This window comes from Emydura macquarii, unplaced genomic scaffold (assembly GCF_026122565.2).
Source record: "Emydura macquarii macquarii isolate MOO-44397 ecotype Brisbane River unplaced genomic scaffold, CSIRO-AGI_Emac_v2 contig_1790, whole genome shotgun sequence".
Classification (NCBI taxonomy): domain Eukaryota; kingdom Metazoa; phylum Chordata; order Testudines; family Chelidae; genus Emydura; species Emydura macquarii.
Genome location: NW_027131927.1, coordinates 4,582,726 through 4,604,348, shown reverse-complemented (window position 1 = coordinate 4,604,348; position 21,623 = coordinate 4,582,726). Strand labels below are relative to the sequence as shown.

The 21,623-nt window shown below is 52.9% G+C and overlaps 2 protein-coding genes across 3 annotated transcripts in view; one reads left to right on the top strand and one right to left on the bottom strand.

Annotated features, from left to right (window-relative positions):
- Positions 1-12,491, bottom strand: part of SAMD4B (sterile alpha motif domain containing 4B) — a 32,850-nt gene extending 20,359 nt beyond the window's left edge. The window contains exons 1-2 of the mRNA XM_067556753.1: positions 12,399-12,491; positions 352-822 (exon numbers count right to left, since the gene is read on the bottom strand). Coding sequence (XP_067412854.1) covers positions 352-547 — 196 coding nt within the window. The 5' untranslated portion in view covers positions 548-822; positions 12,399-12,491. The remainder of the gene's footprint in view (positions 1-351; positions 823-12,398) is intronic.
- A 1,863-nt stretch (positions 12,492-14,354) lies between these two features.
- Positions 14,355-21,335, top strand: GMFG (glia maturation factor gamma). 2 transcript variants are annotated; one of them, XM_067557305.1, is made up of 8 exons: positions 14,355-14,372; positions 15,124-15,206; positions 16,681-16,777; positions 17,194-17,243; positions 19,190-19,239; positions 20,131-20,213; positions 20,459-20,532; positions 21,171-21,335. In XM_067557305.1, exons 2-8 carry the CDS (start codon positions 15,204-15,206, stop codon positions 21,240-21,242), a joined length of 429 nt encoding a protein of 142 aa, XP_067413406.1. In that variant the 5' UTR covers positions 14,355-14,372; positions 15,124-15,203; the 3' UTR covers positions 21,243-21,335. The 2 variants fall into 2 exon arrangements, with proteins under 2 accessions (XP_067413406.1, XP_067413405.1); XM_067557304.1 differs by lacking the exon at positions 14,355-14,372 and having other exon boundaries at positions 15,070-15,206.
- The last annotated feature ends 288 nt before the right edge of the window (positions 21,336-21,623 follow it).

Genomic DNA, 21,623 nt, shown 5'->3' with positions numbered 1-21,623 from the left:
CAATCCCCTGGTCCAAGAGGTTTACAATCCCAATGGATACCACACGCCTCCTTTCCCACCCTAAATCTCTGCAGAATGTTGTTGCAAGGCTTACCTGCTGCCCTGTCTCACCCCAGAGGTGGCTGCATTTCAGAGATGGGTTAGTCTCACATACCACGACAATGGACTAATTTAGAGAGGGGAGAGCTGGATTAAACTATTCTGATCTAAACACACCCCATTCCTGGTGCTAAGCCCAGCCTGCTCCACCTTAGACTTGGAGGGGCAGGATTTAAATCGGGATAGCTCCTCGGGAGCAAAAGGCTCCACCTGCCAGACTGCAGCTGTGTCCCAAAACCATGCCAAACTCACCTGCGCTGTTGGCCTCCGACTCCACGATGTGGATCTCGGTGCAGTCGGCCAGCGAGTGCTCCAGGCACAGCTGCAGGAAGCGGGCTTGGGTGCGAGTGATGCGCTTGAGGAGGGAGAGCAGAGCCACGGTCTGCTCACATTCGTTCCAGCCTTTGAACCAGCCAGCCAGGATTCCCACCTGATCCCGGAACATCATGGTGGCAGATGCGTCAACGTGGCTCAGCAGTGACACGCCAGAGACGGGGGGAGGGGAAGGGGTCGGGGAGAGGGGGGAGCACGAGAAACCCCCTCACATGATTTCAGCTTTAAGTCCTACGGTTTGGCTCGGGGGATGGAGGAGGGCACAACCTGGAATGTAAATCCTGCTGCCAGTGAAGCTGGGATCACATGGGGGGAGGACAGTCCCAAAAATCTCTCTTCGTCTAGATCCTTTTGCAGGACTCTCCTCTAAGCAGACTGCTTTGGAGATCCCTGGAAGGAAAGAGAAATACAAGATTGATTAAGAAAGATTGGCCACCTTGGTCAACAGCCTGCATTGTTCTATAACCAGGTCTAAGACCTCTTTTGCTTTACACCAGAAGACAGATGGGAAGATTACACATTCAAACACGCAACGGGCCATAACTTGACCCCAGCAAAATTCCAGCCTGCAGAACTTACTGCCACAGGAGATCAGAGAGTCAACTATTGCATCTGGACAGCTTTATGTTGGTGCAAATCAGACCTCAGGTGGGAGCAACAAATCCAATTTTCTTCCTTATTTCCCCCACATATAGTATTGTGCAAATCACAGATTCCCAGGCCAGAAGGAACCATTGTGATCAGCTAGTCTGACCTTCTGGATAACACGGTCCAGAGAACTGCCCCAAAATAATTCCTAGAGCAAATCTTTTAGAAAAACATCCCATCTCGATTTAAAAATTGCCAGTGATGGAGAATCCACAACCACTATTAGAACAATTTCCCAAGGGTCAACTACTCTGTTAAAAATCGATGCCTTATTTCCAATCTGAATTTGTCTAGCTTCAACTTCCAGCCATTGGATTGTGTTAGACCTTTCTCTGCTTAGACTGAAGAGCGCATTGTTAAATATTTGTTCCCCGGGTGGGTATTTACAGCCTAAAGAGGTTAATAGATTGAACTGGTGGGGTGAGAAGTGGATTCAACTTAAGCATCATGCACTGGACGTTGGCAGAGCCTGGATACCGGATAATACCAGAAGGACAGGGCACCTGATCAGAGAGACCCAGTCAGCCAGTCCTGAGCTCCAGTGACAGAAAAGCAGCACCACAGTGCTACGGTACCATAAACCCTCTCCTCCCCATCCCCCTGAACTGCACATTAATCTTCGTTCATTTCGCATGCAGCCACCCAATCCAAGGAGGCAAAACGGTCCAAGCTGAAGGACATTCATAAAGACACAGGGGGCCTGCGAAGTCAAAGACTTGCAGCTTAACTACACTCCAGAGCCTTATGCCAGTACAGTTGTGTACCAGATTTGCCCGTATAGCTACATCGGTTGGGGATGTGTGTGATTTTTTCCCCACACTCCTAGCCAACACAGCTACACTGGCAAAACTCTGCAGTGCACATGAGGCCTTAGAGACTGCTCTTTCTTTTTGATAATAAAAGACACTCCCTCCTCTCCTAGCTTTAAAAAAAGAAGCAGGGAGACTTTCCTTTTTAAAAACGTCAGGAACGTCACATCTCACTTTTCCTGGAGCTCTCCTTGGCGGACTCAGGGACAGCTTGTGAGATCTCTGTTTCTGAAGATCCAATGCTCGGATCGCTTCCATTTTCCTTCCAATGGTCTGTTTCAGGTGTTACGCTAACTAGACATTACGCACAACTAGAGTTCTTATTTAGGACTTGCGATGATGGAGGAAGGGGCGGTTAGGGCACTAACTGAGGATTCTGGAGCTCAATACCTCAATCTGCCACAGACTTCCTGGGTGACCTTGGTGGAGTCATTTAGCCTCTTTGCACCTCCCCAGCCCAAACAACACTGCCCTGGCTCGGGGGGGGGGGGGGAGGGGGGGGAGATATGATAAGTTAAAAACTGCAAGATACTTTGATTCTATGGCAGTGGTTTTCAACCCATGATCTGCGGACTGGTCTAAGATTTCCAAAGCAGTCTGCACCTCCATTTGAAATTTTTTTAAGGGTCCGCAAATGAAATAAAAGTTGAAAACCACTGTTCTATAGTGATGAGGGCAATCCAGGTACCACAGATCACTGGGGGGACCTTTCAAAAGCTACATTTGCTTTTTGCACTTCACTCGTAGCACAATCTGTTCTGTCTCCTGCTTATAGCCAGTTCCACTTCCTGGTTCTCATACACAGCACAAGACTGTACGGCTGGGTGGTACGCACAGCAGGGGAAGATCTAAATCCAAATAAAAAACGCTGAGTGAAATTCAACTTACAGCCGACACATATTTCTAACGCACCACTGACTTAAAACGTCACTTCTGTCTGAAGATATTTTAGCTACTACAAAGGCACCTAACACACAGTCACAGATAAGGAAAAAAATAAGTGTCTTTTTGCCCTCAATTTCCTCCATGTATTTGGCAGCACTTTGGGTATCATCATTCTGGCTGTTTCCCCTTTTGTTCCTGCGGCTCCATTGCAAGTCATGGTGGAAGATCGAAACATACACGGTAAGAAAATGCAATTGTGAAGCCTCAAAAAGGTAGCGTTTTCAGGGCACACGTTAGGACCTACAGCTGCTTTCAACTATTTTGGATATTTTTTTAAAAAACCAGCAAGATTTCGAGTCACTGGCGTCTCTGAAGATCAACTGCTCCCAGCATGCAAGCATCATACTGACGATCAGGTCTGCACAAGAGGGGCAAAGATAAGAGAGGAGTAAGACGGATAGCAGGAAGGGGGCAGAAAAGGAAACTGGCTTTCCATGCCTATTCAGCAACAAACAACTAAAGACCTATTTTCTCCTATCATGAGACTCCACCATTAACTCTCTGGCCATTGGGAGATACCCGCAATGCAGGCTTAGCATGTCTCAGCCTGGTTCCTAGCAAATGTTGTAGTCTTTCTAATTTAGAGGGGCCCATCTAGGAACCCTACATTCCGTCCCCTCTTGCTCCAAGAGGGGATTACCAAGATTGTGGAGAAAGAACTCCCCCTTAGCAGGGTGGGGTGGGGTGAGGGTTGCTTTCAAAGGCAGGGAAGAAACACACTAGCTGCACTGGGAGGCGGCCTTCAGCTCTGCGGCACACCCATTCCGCAGATACAACACTTCAAAACTGACAATGCTGGAGACTGAAGGCTGTATAAGAAAGAGAAAAAGCTTTAGATAAGTGGAAGGACAACAGGTGCTTCATATTCCAGCCACGTAGCTGTCTCAGGATTTCTCTCTTTTTCTTATCTTTATGGTTGTGAAATTCTCACACAAGAGATCTTGAACTCCTGAGCTACTACGACCTCCGACTTCACCGTATTGTTTGCACACCTCAATCTTCTATGGGATGCCATGGCTTTCTAAGGCGCCACAAAGCATTCAAACAGCACCTTGCTCTGTGTATATGGGTTTAAAGACTATGTCTGCCCCGTGGAACGCATGTTTGCTGGCTCTGTCTGCAGTGGAATTAGCTCTGCCTGGATGTATTTTTGTTTTTAAACAAAAGGAAAAGCAGAGATGCTTTTCCAACAGAGCCTAGGGGTGATGGATAGAGACCAGCTGCTGGAGAGAGATGTCTGGTTTTCTGATTGGGCTATTGAAATGGCTGGACCATGCGCCAACTTGGCAAGGCAGGTCATACCATACCAAGAATGCAGCCCCTGAGAGTCATCCAAGGCAACTTGCAGCCTGTCTTCTCTTTAACATAGACAAGTCCCAGTGCACAATGCTGCCACCTTGATCACAGTGGGTAGCAACGGCTTAGTGCTCAGAGCAAAGGGGCAGGAATTAGGACTCCCACATCTTAATCCTAGCTCTGCTACTGATTCATTGTGAGATCCTCACTAGGTCATCTTCCCACCCCAGCTTTCTGTAATCCAAGGGATCTGGTTTTTTTCTTGTAGCGTTCCAATGAGCCTTAAAACCAAAAATCCCGCTTACTCGTGTTCGTAGACAATTCCGTGGTGCTTCTCAGTGCCACCGGGGCATCAGCCCCAGCACCACAGCCTGCGTTCCAGTTCAGGAAGGGAGAATCTGCTGTTTGAAAGCTGTTCTGGCCATTTCAACTGGATGCCTCTCTTAACCCCCACCCCAATCACTGAAGCCCTGCAGCATTACTAGACTCACCCCTGCAGCATGAAAGCCAGGTGGTAATAAAATAAATAATAAAACCCAGCTCTTATCTAGAGCTTTTCATCAGCAGATTTTAAAGAGCTTTACAAAGCAGCATTATCTCCATCTTACAGATGGGGAAACTGAGGCACAGAGAGCGGGACAGATGGGAATAGAACCAGGAGTCCTGACTCCCCATCAGCTGAGTTGAGTCACCCTTATGCCACTTGCCTCCCCGTCCAGCGCTGGGCCTAGGCTCCAGGTTCTGGTCGGGCTGCCTCACACACTGCCACGCTCATCACAGGCTCTGGAATTAGGCTCAGGGGTTCAGGCAGGAGCTGGAGATGTTCAGAGTTGGATCCAACCCAGAGACTAGGACAGGCCTCCTTTGCATAGTGGAGGAAGGATGGCCCAGTGGTTAGGGTACACGCTTGGCACTCAGGAGACCTGAGTTCAATTCCCTACTCTGTTATAGTCCCTGTGTGACCATGGGCAAGTCACGGAGTTTGTACAGCTTGGGAAACTGAGGCACCAACGAGGAACAAAAAAGAACATTTAGAACTCTTTATCAGTCCATCGCAAAATGCTTCAAAGGAGGTCAGTCTCCTCAACCCCATTTACAGATGGAGAAACTGAGTCAGAGAGGGGCCCTGACTTACCCAAGGCCACCCACCAGGACCAGGCCTCGATCCCAATCCAGCACTCTATCCCACGAGGCTACACATAGGAGCGCTGCCCTCCCTTACAGGGGTGTTAGGAGGATAAAGACACTAAAGGTTGTGAGGCATTCAGATGCCTACGTAAGACAGTCACAGCCTGAGGAAGCTGACCTACAGACAGAAGCAGAGATGAAGAGAGACCCTATAAAAATAAGAGCATCAGTATAAGCAGGTAAACCCTAGGATCATAAAAGTACAACCCACTTCTTTGGAGGAGCACATTCCTTTCCACTGGTGCTCAGCCTGTGCCAAACTTTGCAGCATCTAAGGCAGATGCAAGACATGATTGATATATCATGGATCTATACGAAGGAATCTGCTCACCCCGTTACTGCAAGACCTGAGTGTCTCAATCTAATATATTTATCCCCTACGAGAAGACCTCAATTTTATTTTTTCATAATTTCAACAGATTAGAGGTTTACTTTTAAGACTCCCCTGATTTTTAATAGATTTAAATGTTCACAGTTATGAGAAATAGGAGAGGTGGGGGTCAGGCAAATATTTAATGACAGCACATGCTGAGATCCAAAAAGTCAAAAGGTTTCGGAACCGTTAAAACAAATTTTCACCATCACATGTCAAAACATACAAAGTAAATAGCCTTAGATCAACAAATCCTACCCGGTTTTACTATTTATTCGCTTGTGACAAGCCTAATTCAGAAGTCTTGATCACTGGATTTTGACTCTAATAAATTAGGTAAAGAAAGAAAAATGCTGCCTACCAATTTCAATCAGTGAACGTATTTTTTCCTGGGTTTGTGTGTGCAGTGAAATCAATATTTACTGACTTTACCGATAAAAAACTAATCCCTCCAAGCCCACCTTCGAGAGAGGGAAGTGCCATTATCCCCCCCGCGCACCAAATGGGAAACTGAGGCACAGAGGGGCTAAGTGACACAGTCACACAGGGAGTCTGTGGAGGAGGCAAGACTTGAATTCCCAAGTCCTAAGCCAGCGCTCTAAGCAGAAGCAGCATCTGGACCCCGCTGAATGAAGCATCCATTGGCCCAGTGCTTTCCCCTCTACCTGTTTCTTGTCAGAGAATACGTCACACTGGTGGACACAGCCGGGCTACAACAGCATCCTGTGCGCTGCTGTCCACCCGCACTAGCCATGGCCAAGTTGAGGGATGGGGACGGCGGTGGAGAGAGAAGCAGCAATTTTTAAAGTGTGCTGCTCTCAACCCCTTCTGAAAAGGCGTGTGTGTGAAAAAAGACCGATGGGAAGCTGCTGTCTGGGTCTCTCGCCACTGGATGCTATCATTAGAGCCAAACTAAGCAGGCTCCTGGCGGTAAGGAAACAGGGACAGGCGGCTGGAGCAGCGACACAGCCCACTGTAATTATACCTTAGGTGGGAGCACTAATGACCCGTGGCCTAAGCTACAGAGGGGAACAGGGAGACACAAGCCGTGGCAGGAGATAGATGCCACGCTGGGGCACTATGTCCTGCCACTCAGCTGAGTGGACTGAAGTTGACGCGGCAGCTCCCTGGAGAGCTTTACCAACAGGCCATCTGGAAAGGTGGTGCCCCAGCAACTTCTGCTGCACCTCGGCTGGTGAAGGGGAATTCAGACCCATGACCCGTACGCTCCTGTCTCCCTGCTAAGGCTGCTCCTAAGGTCAGCCCCCGTCAGTGATGTGGAAATTTGGTTGGCACCCAGCCACCATCATGGCAGCCAGTTTGAAGTTGCCCCGGAATGGATTAGAACCATTGTTCTGGAGATCTGAGGCTTCTGTAGCTCATCTCTCAAGCTATCCGATCCTTGAGTCTGACCCTCAGATATTAACCCTGTACAAGCTTCCCCACCAGCTGTAACGCATCAGTCACTTTTCTTAGTTCCCAGGCTGGCACAAAGAAGAGAAAGGAATTTCACATCGGCTTCTGTTATCTGTGCCTGAAGGTCTATTATCTAGGAGCTGGCAACTCCTGGCATTGACTGACATAGTCACCATCTGGAAATCTGTTCTATGCATGCGCGCACGCACACCCCCGCTTGGGGAAGTTACTATTATACCACCTAGCTCTTTTCATCTGTAGACCACAAACCATTTTACAAACAGTCAGTATCACTGTGCTTCCATTTCCCCAATAAAGTGGGGAAACTGAGGCATGGGGGGGGGGAGTGACTTGCCCAAGACCCCCCAGTAGGGGAGAGAATCCAGCTCTCTTGGGTTCCGGTGCAGTGTCTCACGCACCGGGTCACACTGCCTCTCTGAAATGAATTTGATGGGTCTTAGACCAGTACCCAACAAGTGCCCATGTCACAAAAGCCACCACGACAGTGATTGATGCCTCAAGAAGGCCGAGGTCTGAATGGACCACGGAGGCTGATCTCATCTTCCCCTAGAGATGGTCTCTTCAGGGCAGGGCTAAAACACATGGGTGGGAGAGGGCAGTGTGTGGGGGGAAGTGCCCCCTACCACTACCAGGGCTGTACCTGTTCCACAGATAAACAGGGGATTCAGTCTCCAAGGATGTCAGTGTGCTGTAAGTCCAATCCCTCTATTTATATGGCCCCCATCACCATGGTATCTGCCCACCTCACAATGGACTCACCCTACCCTGTGAGGTAGGGCAGAGCTTGCATGCCCATTTTACAGATGAGGACACTAAGTGACTTACGGTCACACAGGATCACTTCACCACAGCAGGGAACATAACCAGGTCTCCCAAGACCCATGCTAGCCCCGTATCCACTGGGCCATCCTTCCTCTTCAACAGTGCTAAAATTCATTACAAATTACAATTCATTACTCCCCCACCCCTCCCGAACCAGAAAGTACCTGGAGATCACTCTACAGGAGAAATTCATCCCTGACAGGTTAGTTGGGCCAGCGTATGCTTTTCCATCCACTTACTCTGCTTCAGAAGAGCCTTCGTGTTTGCCTCATTCAGCAAAGACTTTGACATCAGAGAAACCAGACCTCTCATCTTCCTCAGCCTATTGGCCTACAAAGGTTCTCTCCCCCTCGCTCACTGCATCAACTTTCAAATTTGCCACCCTTGCCTTCAAGGCCCTACACAACTGCACGCCAGGCTACGCCTCCAACGGGGCATACTGGCCCAGACCAGGGGGCCATCTAACCCCCTCAACAGCAGCCAGGGCTAGGAACACCCTGTGATTTCCTCGGAAGAAGGGAACATCACCTGCTCTTCCCAGCCTGCACCAGCAGTTTTGATGCCTCATGTGTCGCCTCCTACTCTAAACACCAACACCTTCCCAGTCTTCTGCTGCTTTTCTCACATTCAAGATCATCCTGACGTCTTCTTCCTTCAGTGATGCCCATGAGCAATGAGATCAAACATGGGCAGAAAGGCAACTAGGCTCCCTCAGCTTCTTTTTGGGGCTCAGGGTGTCTTCATTCCATGCCTTCTGCAGAACAACGCGATGGTGGTGCTGAACAGAAAGATTTCAGGTTTTGGATTATTTTGGAGATGAGGGGGGCTCTCTCTGTAAGCAAAAGCTTGTTTGGCAAGAACCTAAACTGAACCAAGTGTCTTCTCAGAAGGCTTCAGGACACCAGAAGACCTCAAAGAGAAGGTGAGAATTTTGTCTTTCCCCCCACCCCCCATCTCAGCACATCTTTCCGAACTGCTCATTAGTTCCCAAGGGTTCATTCCTCAGCCTTTTGTCCACACTGGTTTCAAGAAGAACAAGCCAAGGGACCTCTACCACACCAAGGCCTTGTTTTCACTGAAGTTTTAGATTCTGTCCACCTGGCTGGAAAGGGCAGACAAGTTCTCCCACAACCCACTGCAGCACAATTGATAGAGAGACCTCCGATTAGTGCAGCACTAAGAATCATGGGATTCAACCCCCACACAGAAGTCCTAGCTCCTCACACAAGCAAGGATAGTGCCAGTAATGCAAGGATTTTGCAGCACGGCAGCTCTCACTCAAGCTAGACCAACGCGAGGGGTCACACCTAAGTGAACTGTGCAGTGAAGACAAGTCTAAAGAGATTTCCCCCCCATTGAGAAGTTTCCCCTGTCGTCGAATTTCAATCCATGCACACTCAGGCCATGATTCTTGTCTCTTCTTGGGCTTTTTAGGTCCCTCCTCACCCCATCCTTCATTTTATAAGGGAAGATTAAAATAAGCTGTAACCAACACCTCTGGCCTCAGAAGCACTTCTGTTGCCTGTCCTTGAATGGCAGCCTACCTCACTGACTGGCCGGAGGTCTGGAAAGGGATTCGCTCTGCCAAATCTAATCCATTTGGGCTCTACAAACGTGTTGAGTTGGCATTCTCATTAAAACAACTAAACAGCTTCCTCTCTCAAATGCTGCTGGACCTTGTTTTGTCTATATAACCACCCCACCCCCCATCATCATAACATGTGTTCTTCACATTCATCCAGGGGTTTTGTCTCACATTCCCGGTGTGAGATGGACTAATATTATCCTGATACACCTGAGGCACAAGGTCACACCGGGAGTCTGGCTAGGTCTTTGCTGAAAAAGAGGGGTGTTTTGATGTTGAGAAAGTTAATTCAAATTAGCTAGCTCAGTGTAAAGTCCTAGTGAAGAGACAGGTAGTTTTTTTTACCTCCATGTGGCTAGCTGAAGCAAACCCCCGGTAGGGGAGTATAGGGTTGAACTCACCTACCTCCACTGAGGTTAAAACCACCTGTGCTCTGTCTCCTCTAGGACTGGCTACTAAGTCATGCCTTTCTAGCTGTGAAGGCACCGGGTCTGTGACAGAGCCAGGAACTGAACTCAGCTCTTCTGAGCCCCAACCCCAGATGCCACTACTGTCCCCAATGTGTACCCCCAATCCCCTCACACCACCTCCTTTTCAGCTCAGTGCTGCCTCCAACTATTTGAGATACCCAGTAACAAAGGTCTCCAGGTAACTGGAAGAACCACACTTGGGTGCTTCTCTAGACCTTGTTATTTCCAGGATCTCCAAGCATATGACAGACATCAAAGCCTCACAGTCCCCTTTGTGAAATATGAGAGAACCTGCCCAGAGAAAGAGAGCTATGAAGTAGGGCTGGATGGAAGAGCCAGGAATAGAAGTCAGGAGCATTAATGCCCACTACTCTGCTCTAGCCACTAGACCCTGCTCTCGAAACCAAAGACAGAACCTAGTGCCTGACGCCCAGGAATGTGCTTTGACCTACAGACAACGCCCTATATTAAGCAAATGATGGAGAACAATAAGAAAAGAGAGAGTACACACATTGCTGGTACAGCCTCAGCGTCTGTACTGCAGTCAGTTTGTTCAGTTCAGAGCAAAGAGAAGGACCAGAGTAGGCCAGCAAAAGGGAGCAAGTGTACAAGGGAGAGATTTAAGAAGTGGAAGGAAATATAGGCCTATGGTGCAGGGAAAGCCGGTTTGGTTCCCCGGTCTATTCTGACCTGTAATAGCACACTCAGAATTAAAAAAAACCCAAACCAATAGATTTCTAACTGGTAGAAAGAGAGACCTTATTAACATAACTTAAAATTAACCTGTGGAACACAATGCCAAATGATAGTAAGCAACTGGATAGGGCACTAAAGTTCCAAAAAGGAAGACCAGATGGCATTAGGATAAAATCATAAGGACGATCAGCCCTGAAGAATAAGATAACAAGCTGGGGGTGGTCAGGAAGGAAATGCATGTGAGCATTCCAGAGTGGGATGGGATTGCACAAGGAGGTCTATCAGGAAGCAAGGGTTATGCCACCCTCTGAAACGTCCAGTACAGGCTAGTGTAGGAGGCAGGATATCAGACAGATTCAAAGGACCACTAGTGCCACGTGCCTGGGTGTGTACGAGAATTCCAGTGGGAACTAAGGATCCCTGCTGGAAGCATTTCAGGGATAAAGGGATTTCTGGTGCTAGAGAGCTGGGTTGAGGTAAGGCCTTGCGGGGAATATCTCCACAGGAAGGTCTCAGTACAGAGAGAAGAACAAATCTCCTCTAGGTAAGGATCTCAGGGGCACGTGCATAAGGAGGAGAGAGCAGCCACCCAGCATGACAGCGAAGGGAAACCTCTAGTCAGAGTCTGGTGGGGAGAGAGATGTGAGTGTCCTAAGGGTATCCAAGCAAGTAGATGGGAGATGTCCTGTCTGGTACATAGGAGTGGGGAAGAAATTTGGCTAGAGGGTCTCAGTGTGTATTTTCAGGGAGAAGAGATGGGATCTCTAGTGAAAGCCAGCCCCATGGAACCTATGGAGAGAGTGGGGGAGGAGGGGCATTAAGAATTATCTCCCTGGCAGGAGGAACAAGGGTTGGTGTGCTGATGGGTTGCATTTGTGTGTGGAGATGGGGTGTCCCTGGTTTAGGGCAGGGTAGCAGATGCCTGGTTGGGGAGAGAGGAGGTGATGTAATATATGGGAACCCCAGATCAGGATGGGATGGGGATCCAAGGGAGGAGAAAGGATTCCTAGTTGAAGTGAGGCTAAAGGGATGCCAGATCAGGGTGGGGTAGGATGTCTGCTTTGGGAGGGGGAGCAATCCTTGGTTTGGGGGCAGAGCTGGAGTGAGTACAGGGGATCCCTGGATCAGGGATAATGGAATACAGGGGATCCCTCGTTCAGGGCATGGTTGGTTGGGATGGAGGGAAGGAGGATCTTCAGATCAGGGAAGACTTAATACAAGGGATCCCTGGACCAGGGCTGTGATGTAGAGAATGGGATCCCCGGATCAGGGCGGGGATGGAGGGAACAGGGAGGGTCCCTGGATCAGGGTTGGGATGGAATACAGCAGGGGATCCCCAGATCAGGGTGGATTAGAGGATCTAGGTGGGGATGGTGGCTAGGATGGAGGGAAGGGGGGTCCCCGGATCAGGGCGGGGTTAGTTGGGATGGAGGGAAGGGGGGGGGGTCTCTGGATCAGGGCGGGGTTGGATATCGGGGGGGAGGTGCAGAGCAGGAAGGCGGGACCCTGGTTCAGGGAGGGGTGCGATGAAGCACAGAGAGGCCCTGGCTTAGGGCGGGGATCGGGGGCCCTGGATGGGGTGGGGGAGGGGCAAGATAAAGCACAGGCGAGGGGCCCGCATCGGGATCCCTGGTGGGGGAAGGGGCCGGGCGAGGGGAGAAGCAGGGGGGTGGGGGGAGGCCGCGTCCCGCACTCACCGTCGCTGCGGCCCGTCCGGCCCCGGCCGCCCTCGGCCCCGCCGCCAGCCTCACACCGAGGCGCCCGTACCGTAGAGCCCTCCGCGCAACGTCAGCGCGCACGGCACGCAACGCGTAATCGCGCAGCAGCCCTGCCATTGGCTGCGAAAGGTAGACTGGCAGAGGTGGGGGCCAACCAAGCGCTCGAGGCTGCCCTTGGTGGGGCGCGGCTTCTGGCGCGCGCGACTGGACACATGCGCAACACACCCCCTCCCGCCCAGCCAAGGCTGCAGGCTGAGCCCTGGAGCCTTTGATTGGTTCTCGGTCCTGTCAGTCCGAGGCGCCGCAGCCAATGGCGTGGAGGCAGCGTGTTGACGTACCTGGCAGGGCTGTGGCGTTTGAGTGTCTGCTTGGGCGGGACGAAGGCTGTCTCCACCCCCAACTCCTCCCTTCCCTCCCCTCCCTCACACCACCCCCACTCTTCCCCGCCCCCTTCCCCTCCCCTTTCTCTTCCCTTCCCCTCCCCTCCTCCAGTCTCCTCCCTTCCCCTCCCCTCCCCCCTTACCCCTTCTTCTCTTTCCCCAGTGTTCACAAATCATGAGATTTTGTACAGAAATAAACAAATAAATGTCAGGTCTTTCCTCTGCCCCCCAGCTCTGGGGTGGGGGGGTCACGTGTTCAAGCTTTTCCCTGCGACCATGAGGATCTAGCACTTAGAGCTGGCGCCACTGAGGAAATCGACCAGCAGGGTGGTGCTGGGGTCACTAGGCCCCGAGAGCTGTGGCAGGGTCTGTCCCCCCAGGGTGACGTGCGTTTTTGGCTCTCTTCCCCCTTTAGCTTGTGTCTCTTTGGACGCGGCTGTAGCGGAACGAAATTCCCTGACAAAACAACTTTGGGTTAACACAGGGTGACAGTTGCCCGGAGTCATGTCAGGCCAGCGTGTTCAGCAAAGCAGCACTCAAACCATTCCAGGAAAAGCAGAGTTCCTTTAGTTCAAACTCAAATCTCTAAACCCAGCAATCACGGAGCTAAGGCACATGCCGACTCAGCCCCCAGCTCTCCAAAGAGTGCGTCCACACAGGGTGTTGTACCGCCAGAGCTGTAGTGGTGTAATTATACTGGTAGAGTTCTGCCGGTAGACAAGCCTGTAAGGTTTTCTTCTTTTTTTAAAAAAAATCTGAGATTCTCACAGCCATCCAGGACTCCAGGAACTGGGGATAGGAGACAGAACATCAAAAATCATATAATAATAAAACTTCCTAGCTGTTATCTAGTGCTTTTCAGCCACAGATCTCAAAGCATTTTACAAAGGAGATCATTATCCCTGTTTTACAGATGGGGAAACTGAGGTGCAGAGTGGGGAAGTGAGATGCCAAAGGTCACCCAGCAAGCCAGTGGCTGAGCTGGATATAGATCTCCAAATTGCAGCTTTGCCAACCCTGGGGGGCTCAAAAATGATGAGCCAATCCTCTACCCCCCCAATCACGAGTGTCTTAAAATCCTGAAATTTAAAATAAAAGGAATGCTGGGATTTTGGGGGAAAAAAACCCTTTTTTGGGGTGAAAAATTGAAAACTGCAATGTTTTTCTTCTGAAAAACCAGCACGGCACCTCATGGGGGTTGTAGCTTGGGCACCTCATGCACTGCCTCTCTATAGCTCAGTGTCCCCAGTCGGACTGCATCTCCCATGATGCACCACAGTCTCCTCATGTGGGGAGAGGGCACCATGGCAGGTATGTCGCTGCAGTGCATCATGGGAAATGTAGGCCAGCTGAGCAACCCAGCCTACAAAAAAGAATGGGGATATGAGATAACTGAACTGCAATTCCCAGGAGGCACTGCAGCAGCAGTTCAGCATGTATGGGCAATAATAATTAATTATTTTATTCAGCTTTAATTAATTAACGAACTGGAATGCCTCCAGGCCAGGGCCCCTCACTGTATCCACCTACAGCAAAAAGACAGTCCCTGCCCCGGACAGCTTCTAATCTAAGTGTAAGTGTATGGCCAGCAGGTGAATGTGCTCCTTGGTGTTTGCAGTACCAGCTGTGGGTGGGGAGCCCAAGCAGATCTGGAGCCCTCAGTATTTCTGTGCCCCAGTTCCCCACCTGTAAAATGGCAGCTCTTTGAGCCTGGTCTCTTGCTTTGTGTTTGTGCAGCACTTGGCGCAATGGGGGCCCCTGATCTCGGTCTGGGTCTGTGCAGCACCTGACACAACCCCTGATCTCGGACGGGGTCTCTAGTCTCTCCCATAATACACCTAATAATTTTGATTGTGTGACTGGCTCCAATCCCCCTTTCCGTGGCGCTGGGGTGGGGGAAGCTGTTGGTGGCTGATTTAACACGCTGCCCTGGTGTAAAGGTGTGTAGAAAGCACAGGGTTCGGCGGAAGCAGTGCGAAACCTGTGTGCATCCGTTGGGAAGCTGGGGGGGGCGGGGAGAGGCAGGGGGAGGTGGCAGTTGGTTCAGATCATCCAAAACAGGATGTGGTGGCACATGGGGAGATCCGCAACTGCCCTGGCGCCCTGGGGACATGCCCGGCCACCTCTGCCCTTTTACTTCCCAGCCGCCCTTTGTGTTGTTCTGCCCTCCCTCTGCCCCTCCCCGTTCAGGCCCAAACCCCTTCCTCTTTCCACACAGGCCCATCCCCGCCCCGCCCCGCCCCGTCCTCCCCCACCCCCACACTTCCCCCAGCAGATCGGAGCTGTCAAAGTGTTGACTGGAAGCCCTGAGCATCCTGTCACAGGGTCAGCGCCCGCCCAGCTTGTGTGAGGAGAGCAGAGAGTCGGGCCCGCCTGGTGCTGGGACAGCAGAGACTGCGGCAGAATGGTGAGGCCAAGCATTGCTTCACGGCAAGGGGGTCAGGAAGGAGCATGGGCGGGGGAGGGTAGAGGGGTGGATTGGAAGCAGGGGTTTCCTTATAGAGCAGGCGTTGTTGTGTCCCCCCACTGACCAGCTTGCCTACAAATCTGGGATCCAGAATTTGGGGCAAGGTCGATGTGAATCTTTTACTCCATGGGCCCCAGGCCAGCTGGGGTGGGGAGGTAGGAGGGCACGTGCCTGCGGATGACAGCTCTGGGCCCCGCCCTGCAGCAAGAGGGGTTTGCAAGCTCCGAGGTTTCAGCGGCGCCATGTTGCACCCGCAAGGTCTCTGGGGTGGGAAGTGTGGGAAAGGTGCCCTCACCCCGGAGAGCTGGGGGATCAGATCAGTCCTCCCCTTGCAGCTGGGTCCTTGCAGGAGAGGATGGTCCCTTGAAAGCTGCCCGCTGGGCTCCTCCGGGGTAGGCAGGAGAGCTGGCAGTTAGATCGGGAGCTCAGCATGGTGCCAGTATTTGCCTGGCTGTGCCAGGCACCCCTCGTGACCTGGTGTCAAAAGCAGTCCGGAAAAGTGGCTGGGTATATGCGAATTTCTTCATTGTTCATCTATCTATCCATCCCCATTCCCCCTCCCCCATGGGTGTGTGACAATGGGTGTGTGTAAGTGTGTGTGACAATGGCTGTGTGTGTGACAACAGGTGTGAGTCTGTGTGTGACAATGGGTGGGCATCTGTGTATCTGTGACAATAGGTGTGCATGTGTTTGTGAGACGTCTGTGTGTGAGACACTGGGAGTGCCACTGGGTGGATGTGACAATGAGAGTGTGCCTGAATGTGTGTATCTGGGGAGGTGAGACAAGTGTGGCAGTGAAACTGTGAGTGTGTGAGACTCAGAGTGTGTGTGTGTGTGTGTGTGAGAGAGAGAGAGAGAGATGATATATGTATGTGAGCCTGAACATGTGTGTGAGACTGGGAGTGTGTGTGTGTCAGAGGTGTGTTTGTGTGTGTGCATGTGCAAGTGTGCATGCACTGCTCAGCCAGCGTGTCACTCCATGCACAGCACACAGCTAAACACACTGTGAAACTTTTAGGGTCCACACCCACAATGGTGTCCCCTCCCTTCCCCACTGCAAGGGGACAGTGACCTACGTGCACTCTGCCTTCCCCATCCCCCGGGCATCTGTGTGGGGCAGGGCCAGAGTGGTCTGTGCTCCATGATGGGCAGAAGGAGGCCGTTTCCTTGGAAACAACCCCTGGCTATGCCAGTCCTGGCCTGTTCCAGCAGAGGGCGCTGTGGAGAGCAGGGCAGTATGCTGGCTGGCTGCGGGAGGGGCGGGACTCCCAGTTTCTCAGCAGGGTCACTGTAGGGTCAGCTCCCCATCCCTCCAGGTTTGGGTCTGGGGTACCCCAAGGCATGAGTGCCCTTGGCTAAGGCAGGGAGCCCCGGCCCCTGCCTCTGTCCCCTCTCACGACCGGTCCCTCTGCAGTCAGACTCCCTGGTCGTGTGCGATGTGGACCCAGCACTGACCGAGAAGCTGAGGCAATTCCGCTTCCGGAAGGAAACCAACAATGCGGCCATCCTCAGTGAGTGTCCTCGGGTCGGATCCCTCCTCACAGGAACGATCCATGGCCCTTCTCCATCTCCCTCACCCTGGCCGTTGCTCGCCTGGGCAGATCTTCTGCTCTGCCTGCGCCCTGGGGCCAGTCTCTCCCGACAGGGGTGCTGTGGGGAGCGGGGCAGGGGCGCTGGCTGTGGGGTGCAGTTCTCGGCTACTCCAGTCCCAGTCTGTCCCAGCAGGGGGTGTTGTGGGGAGCGGGGCAGGGGCGCAGGCCATGGGGTGCAGTTCTTGGCTACTCCAGTCCCAGTCTGTCCCAGCAGGAGGCACTGTGGGGAGCGGGGCAGGGCACTGGCCAGGGGTTGTTCAGAGTCCTGGAGGGGAGGGCAGTGTGGCGGAAGTACCATGTGAAGATTGTTACCCTTGCTCTGTCTGTCTCCCCAGTGAAGATTGACAAGGAGCGGCAGCTGGTGGTGCTGGAGGAGGAATTCCAGGTGGTAACCTTTCACTGCCTTCTTCTTTCCACCTTTGAAAAAGTCCAGATTGGTTAAAGACTCCTTGGGCATCTAGACCTGTGCCTAGCTCCTCCCAGGTGCCACTATGCTGCTGCGCCCCATGGTGGCAACGGGGCAAGAACCCAGTTTCTTCTGCTTCCAACACCTAGCCCCCTGCCACTGGAGCTAAAGAAGTGACCCTGCGAGCCCTAGGCGCTGACACAGGGGTGGCATTCTGATTGTCTCCACTAGAGGGCGGTGTTCTCGCTCAGGCTCTCTCACACACAGGGCAGGTGTGAATTGCTCTAGCAGGGGGCAGCACACATAGACACACACACACAGAGCGGGGCTCATCCCCTCCAGCAGGGGATAGCAGGGACACACACACGCAAAGGTCCCCATCCCTCCAGCATGGATACACTGAGAGCAGGTCCCAATTTCTCCAGCAGAGGTCAGCGTATACACACACACACACACACACACACACACTTTCCCTCTCTCTGCATCTCACCCTTTAGGGTTTAAGTGCCCAGCCCTTGGGGGGAAGCGCGTGGACCTAAAACAAACCCCACTCTCTTTCCAAACAGTTGTTTGTATCCTGAGTTCCATGGCCTGGATGCTACGTTCCGGCAGCGCGCTAAGAAATGATGCAGGCAGGAGGAAAATGACTTGAATTTAACATCACATTAAATAGCCCCGGGGTCTGGGAGGCGCCCCTGCTTGCACCAGTCGTTTTCACACTTAATTCAATACAAGCCTGCGGTTTTTACAGTCTGAATGAAGTTGCCACCGAATTTCCAGTTCGCTGCCCTGGAACAAAGGATTGCTGCAGCGCCCGGGCCAAACGTACAGCGGAGAGTACGAGGCCGGAGATAGATACAGCCCCGACTGGCCCAGAACCAACTGATTGTGCTATTAGAACCCATTGATCTAGGTGCTGTCTGTAAGAAACACCTAGAAAGGCCAATCCTTAAAGCACTCACCGTCTTAGCAGACACTGTAGAGAGGGAAACGGGGGTCACTTTGTATCCTAGCGCTTTACACAGGTGGGGACAATAGCTCTAGCCTCACAGAAGGGGAAACTGAGGCACAGAGAAGGGCTATGACTCACCCAAAGCACGGAACATATGCCCGGTGTCTTGCATCCCAGCAGCCTAACCATTAGACCACACTCTCTCTTGCTACCAGTTTCTCCCATTGGTTTCAAATCATGTTCGCTGTCTGTATAACCCATTCTTCCCCTTCCTGAGGGCTGATCTGTATAGAAGATAGCAACTTACCACTGCTGCCGGTTAGCTGAGTCACTTTACTCATAGGTTTGTAGAGTCCAAAACTAGAAGGAACCATTGTGATCACCTAGTCTGACCCCCTGGATAACACAAGCCACAGAACGGCCCACAATGATTTCCAGAGCAGATCTTTAAGGAAAACATCCAATCTTGATTTAAAAATGGTCAGTGATGGAGAATCCACCACGGCCCTTGGTAAGATGTTCCAGCGGTTAATTACCCTCCCTGTTAAAAATGTACGCTTTATTTCCAGTCTGGAATTTCTCTAGCTTCATCTTCTAGCCATTGGGTCATGTTAGACCTTTCTCTGCTAGACTGAAGAGCCCATTATTCAACATTTGTTCCCTATGCAGATACTGATAGATTGGGATCAAGTCACCCCTTCACCAGCCCTCCACTATAACCCCTATGCCCCCATCACATCCCAAAGCTAGGGATAGAACCCAGGAGTCCTGGCTTCCAGCCCCTCTGCTCTAACCACTAGACCCCACTCCCCACCCAGACAATTGACTTGCTGAGTGACCTAAGTCAAGTCCCTTCCCTGCTCTGTGCCTCAGTTCCCCCAGCTGTACAATGGTAGGCCCCTTGCACTCAGGTCCCCTTCCCCACCCTGTGCTCCCCTTCAGCTGACGCAGCCTTTGGGGGTCTCTCCCACAGGACATCTCTCCAGAGGAGCTGAAGAGCGAGCTGCCGGAGCGCCAACCCCGATATCCTTCTGCTGTGGGGTGGGGAGGGCAGGGCACTGGCATCGCACATGGGGGCAGGATGCCAGGAATATGCATGGGGGGATGTGGGCAGGAGGGGGGTTTTCTGGGGGGTTTCGTCCCTGGGAGAGGAGGGGGTGCTGGGGCTATGGACAGGGGAAAGGGTCCCTTGTCCCCAGTTTGGCATGGGGCAGAGGAGGAGAGTGGTGTCTGTGTGGGCCTGGCAGGGGAGAGGGGGCTGCAGGGGATCAGAGCAGCAGGGGGCAGCGCAGAGAGGGAGAGAAATTGGGAGGGGCAGGAAAAAAAGCCCCTCTCATGGGGGGCATGGACCCCACAACCCCCCGTGTTGTGGCTCTGCAGTGCAGTGGGAGGCCGGGCAGGGACCCCAGAGCTCACGGCCTTGAGCCAACCCACGCTGGGTCTGCAGGGCTGGGGTCCTGGGAGATCCCAACGTGCCCGGCAGCCATCAGAGCTGCTGTGGCTGGGGACTGCCCTGCGTGGGCCTGGGGGGCGGGAGCAGCCAGGAGGGGAGAAGAGATGGAGATGGACAGAGAGATGGATATTTCAGGGGAGGCCGGGGCGAGGTGGGTCTCACTGTATCTGATCCAGAGTGTCCATTGGCCTGGGGGATCGCTGCACAGGCAGGGGCATGTCACATGGTCTGTCTGTCCATCCTGCCATCCGTCCCCATACACCCCATCTATCTATCTATCTACCTGAACATGTAAGTGCCTTTTGACGGCCCTTGAGCTCTGGGCTGGCCCGGTGGGAGCCATTTGTGTCCCATGAGATTTTCAACGTCACAGGCTGGACAACACCGTCCCGTCCCCCTCCATCCCTCTCCCCACTGGCCCAGTTCAGCAGAGATGCAGCTGCTTCCTTGACTGGGGCTACCTTTGTGGTGTACAGTTATAAATATGTCCACGATGACGGGCGCATCTCCTACCCTCTCTGCTTCATCTTCTCCAGCCCAGTCGGTGAGAACCAGGGGGAGCAGGGTCTAGTGGTTAAAGCATGGGGGTGGGCTGGGAGCCAGGACTCCTGGGTTCTATACGCAGCTCTGGGAGGCGATGGTGGGGTCTAGTGGTTATAGTGGGGGGGCTGGTGCCAGAACTCCTGGGTTCTATCCCTAGCTTTGGGATGTGATGGGGGCATAGTGGTTATAGTGGGGGGCTGGTGCCAGGACTCCTGGGTTCTATTTCTGTCTCTCCCCCTGGGCCAGGGTGTAAGCCGGAGCAACAGATGATGTATGCTGGGAGCAAGAACAGGCTGGTGCAGGCAGCTGAGCTCACCAAGGTATCAGGGCAGTGTCGCCTCCCTCGAGTTCCCCCCATGGGCAGTGCTGACACCCCATGGACCCCTGCTCCCCATATACCCATCCGAGGAGGGGATCATCTCTGCCCCTCCCCCTCTGCCCAAGGTTGGAAAGGGCTGTTGCTGTCCCCTCCCGTGCACCCTGCTCTGCCCTGTCCCAGGGCTGGGGGGTTGCCCTAGAGCATGGGTGGGGAACATCCAGCCCGCTGGCCATATAAGGCCCGCGAAATCATTTGGTCCGGCCCTGGCAAGGCAACCGCAGGGGGGAATTCGGCGGCGGCGCGGTTTCACGGGGGGGGGGGGGGGGGGGGGAGGATTCGGTGGCGGACACTCAGCTGTCTTCCGCATACCACCATCAGGCCCGGGGCAGAAAAAAGGTTCCCCACCCCTGCCCTAGAGCATGGGGTCTTATTGCTTCCTACCCCCAGGGGCATCCCACTCATCTAGCTAGGACCTGACCCCATAGCTGGAATCTCCCAGACCCCACAGGTGGGATAAAGCTGGAACCATCGGGCACCCCCCAACGCTGGGATTACTGGGCCCCTCATTCAGCAAGATGGGACCGGCAGGGCCTCTCACTGCCCACCCCAGCTCCTGCCAACGCTCCCCTCTTCCCCCAGGTGTTCGAGATTCGGACCACGGAGGACCTGACCGAGGAGTGGCTGCGGGAACGGCTGGCCTTCTTCCGCTAGGGGGTGGTGAGACCCTCCCCCCCCGACTCCACTGGGCCCGGGCCCCCCTTCTACTGGCAAGAAATCAAATAAACCACTTGGGACGCATCCGGGGTGTCCAGTTGGTGTCTGAGTCTATTCCTGCTGGGGGAATAACCCTGCCCCCCATTATTGCCTGGGACTTTCCCTGCCCCTCCCCCCATTACTACCTGGGTCTGCCCCTCCCCCTCCCTATTACTGCTTGGGTCTGTCGCTACTGAGGGGTCTAATGCTGCCCCCTCTCATGGTCTCAGTTCTGAGTTCCCCCTACCCCGGGCCTAGCACAGATGCCTCCCCCAACCCCCCACCCCTAATGCCAGGCCCCAGACTCTATTTCATGTGGGCAGGGATGGGAAATTGGAG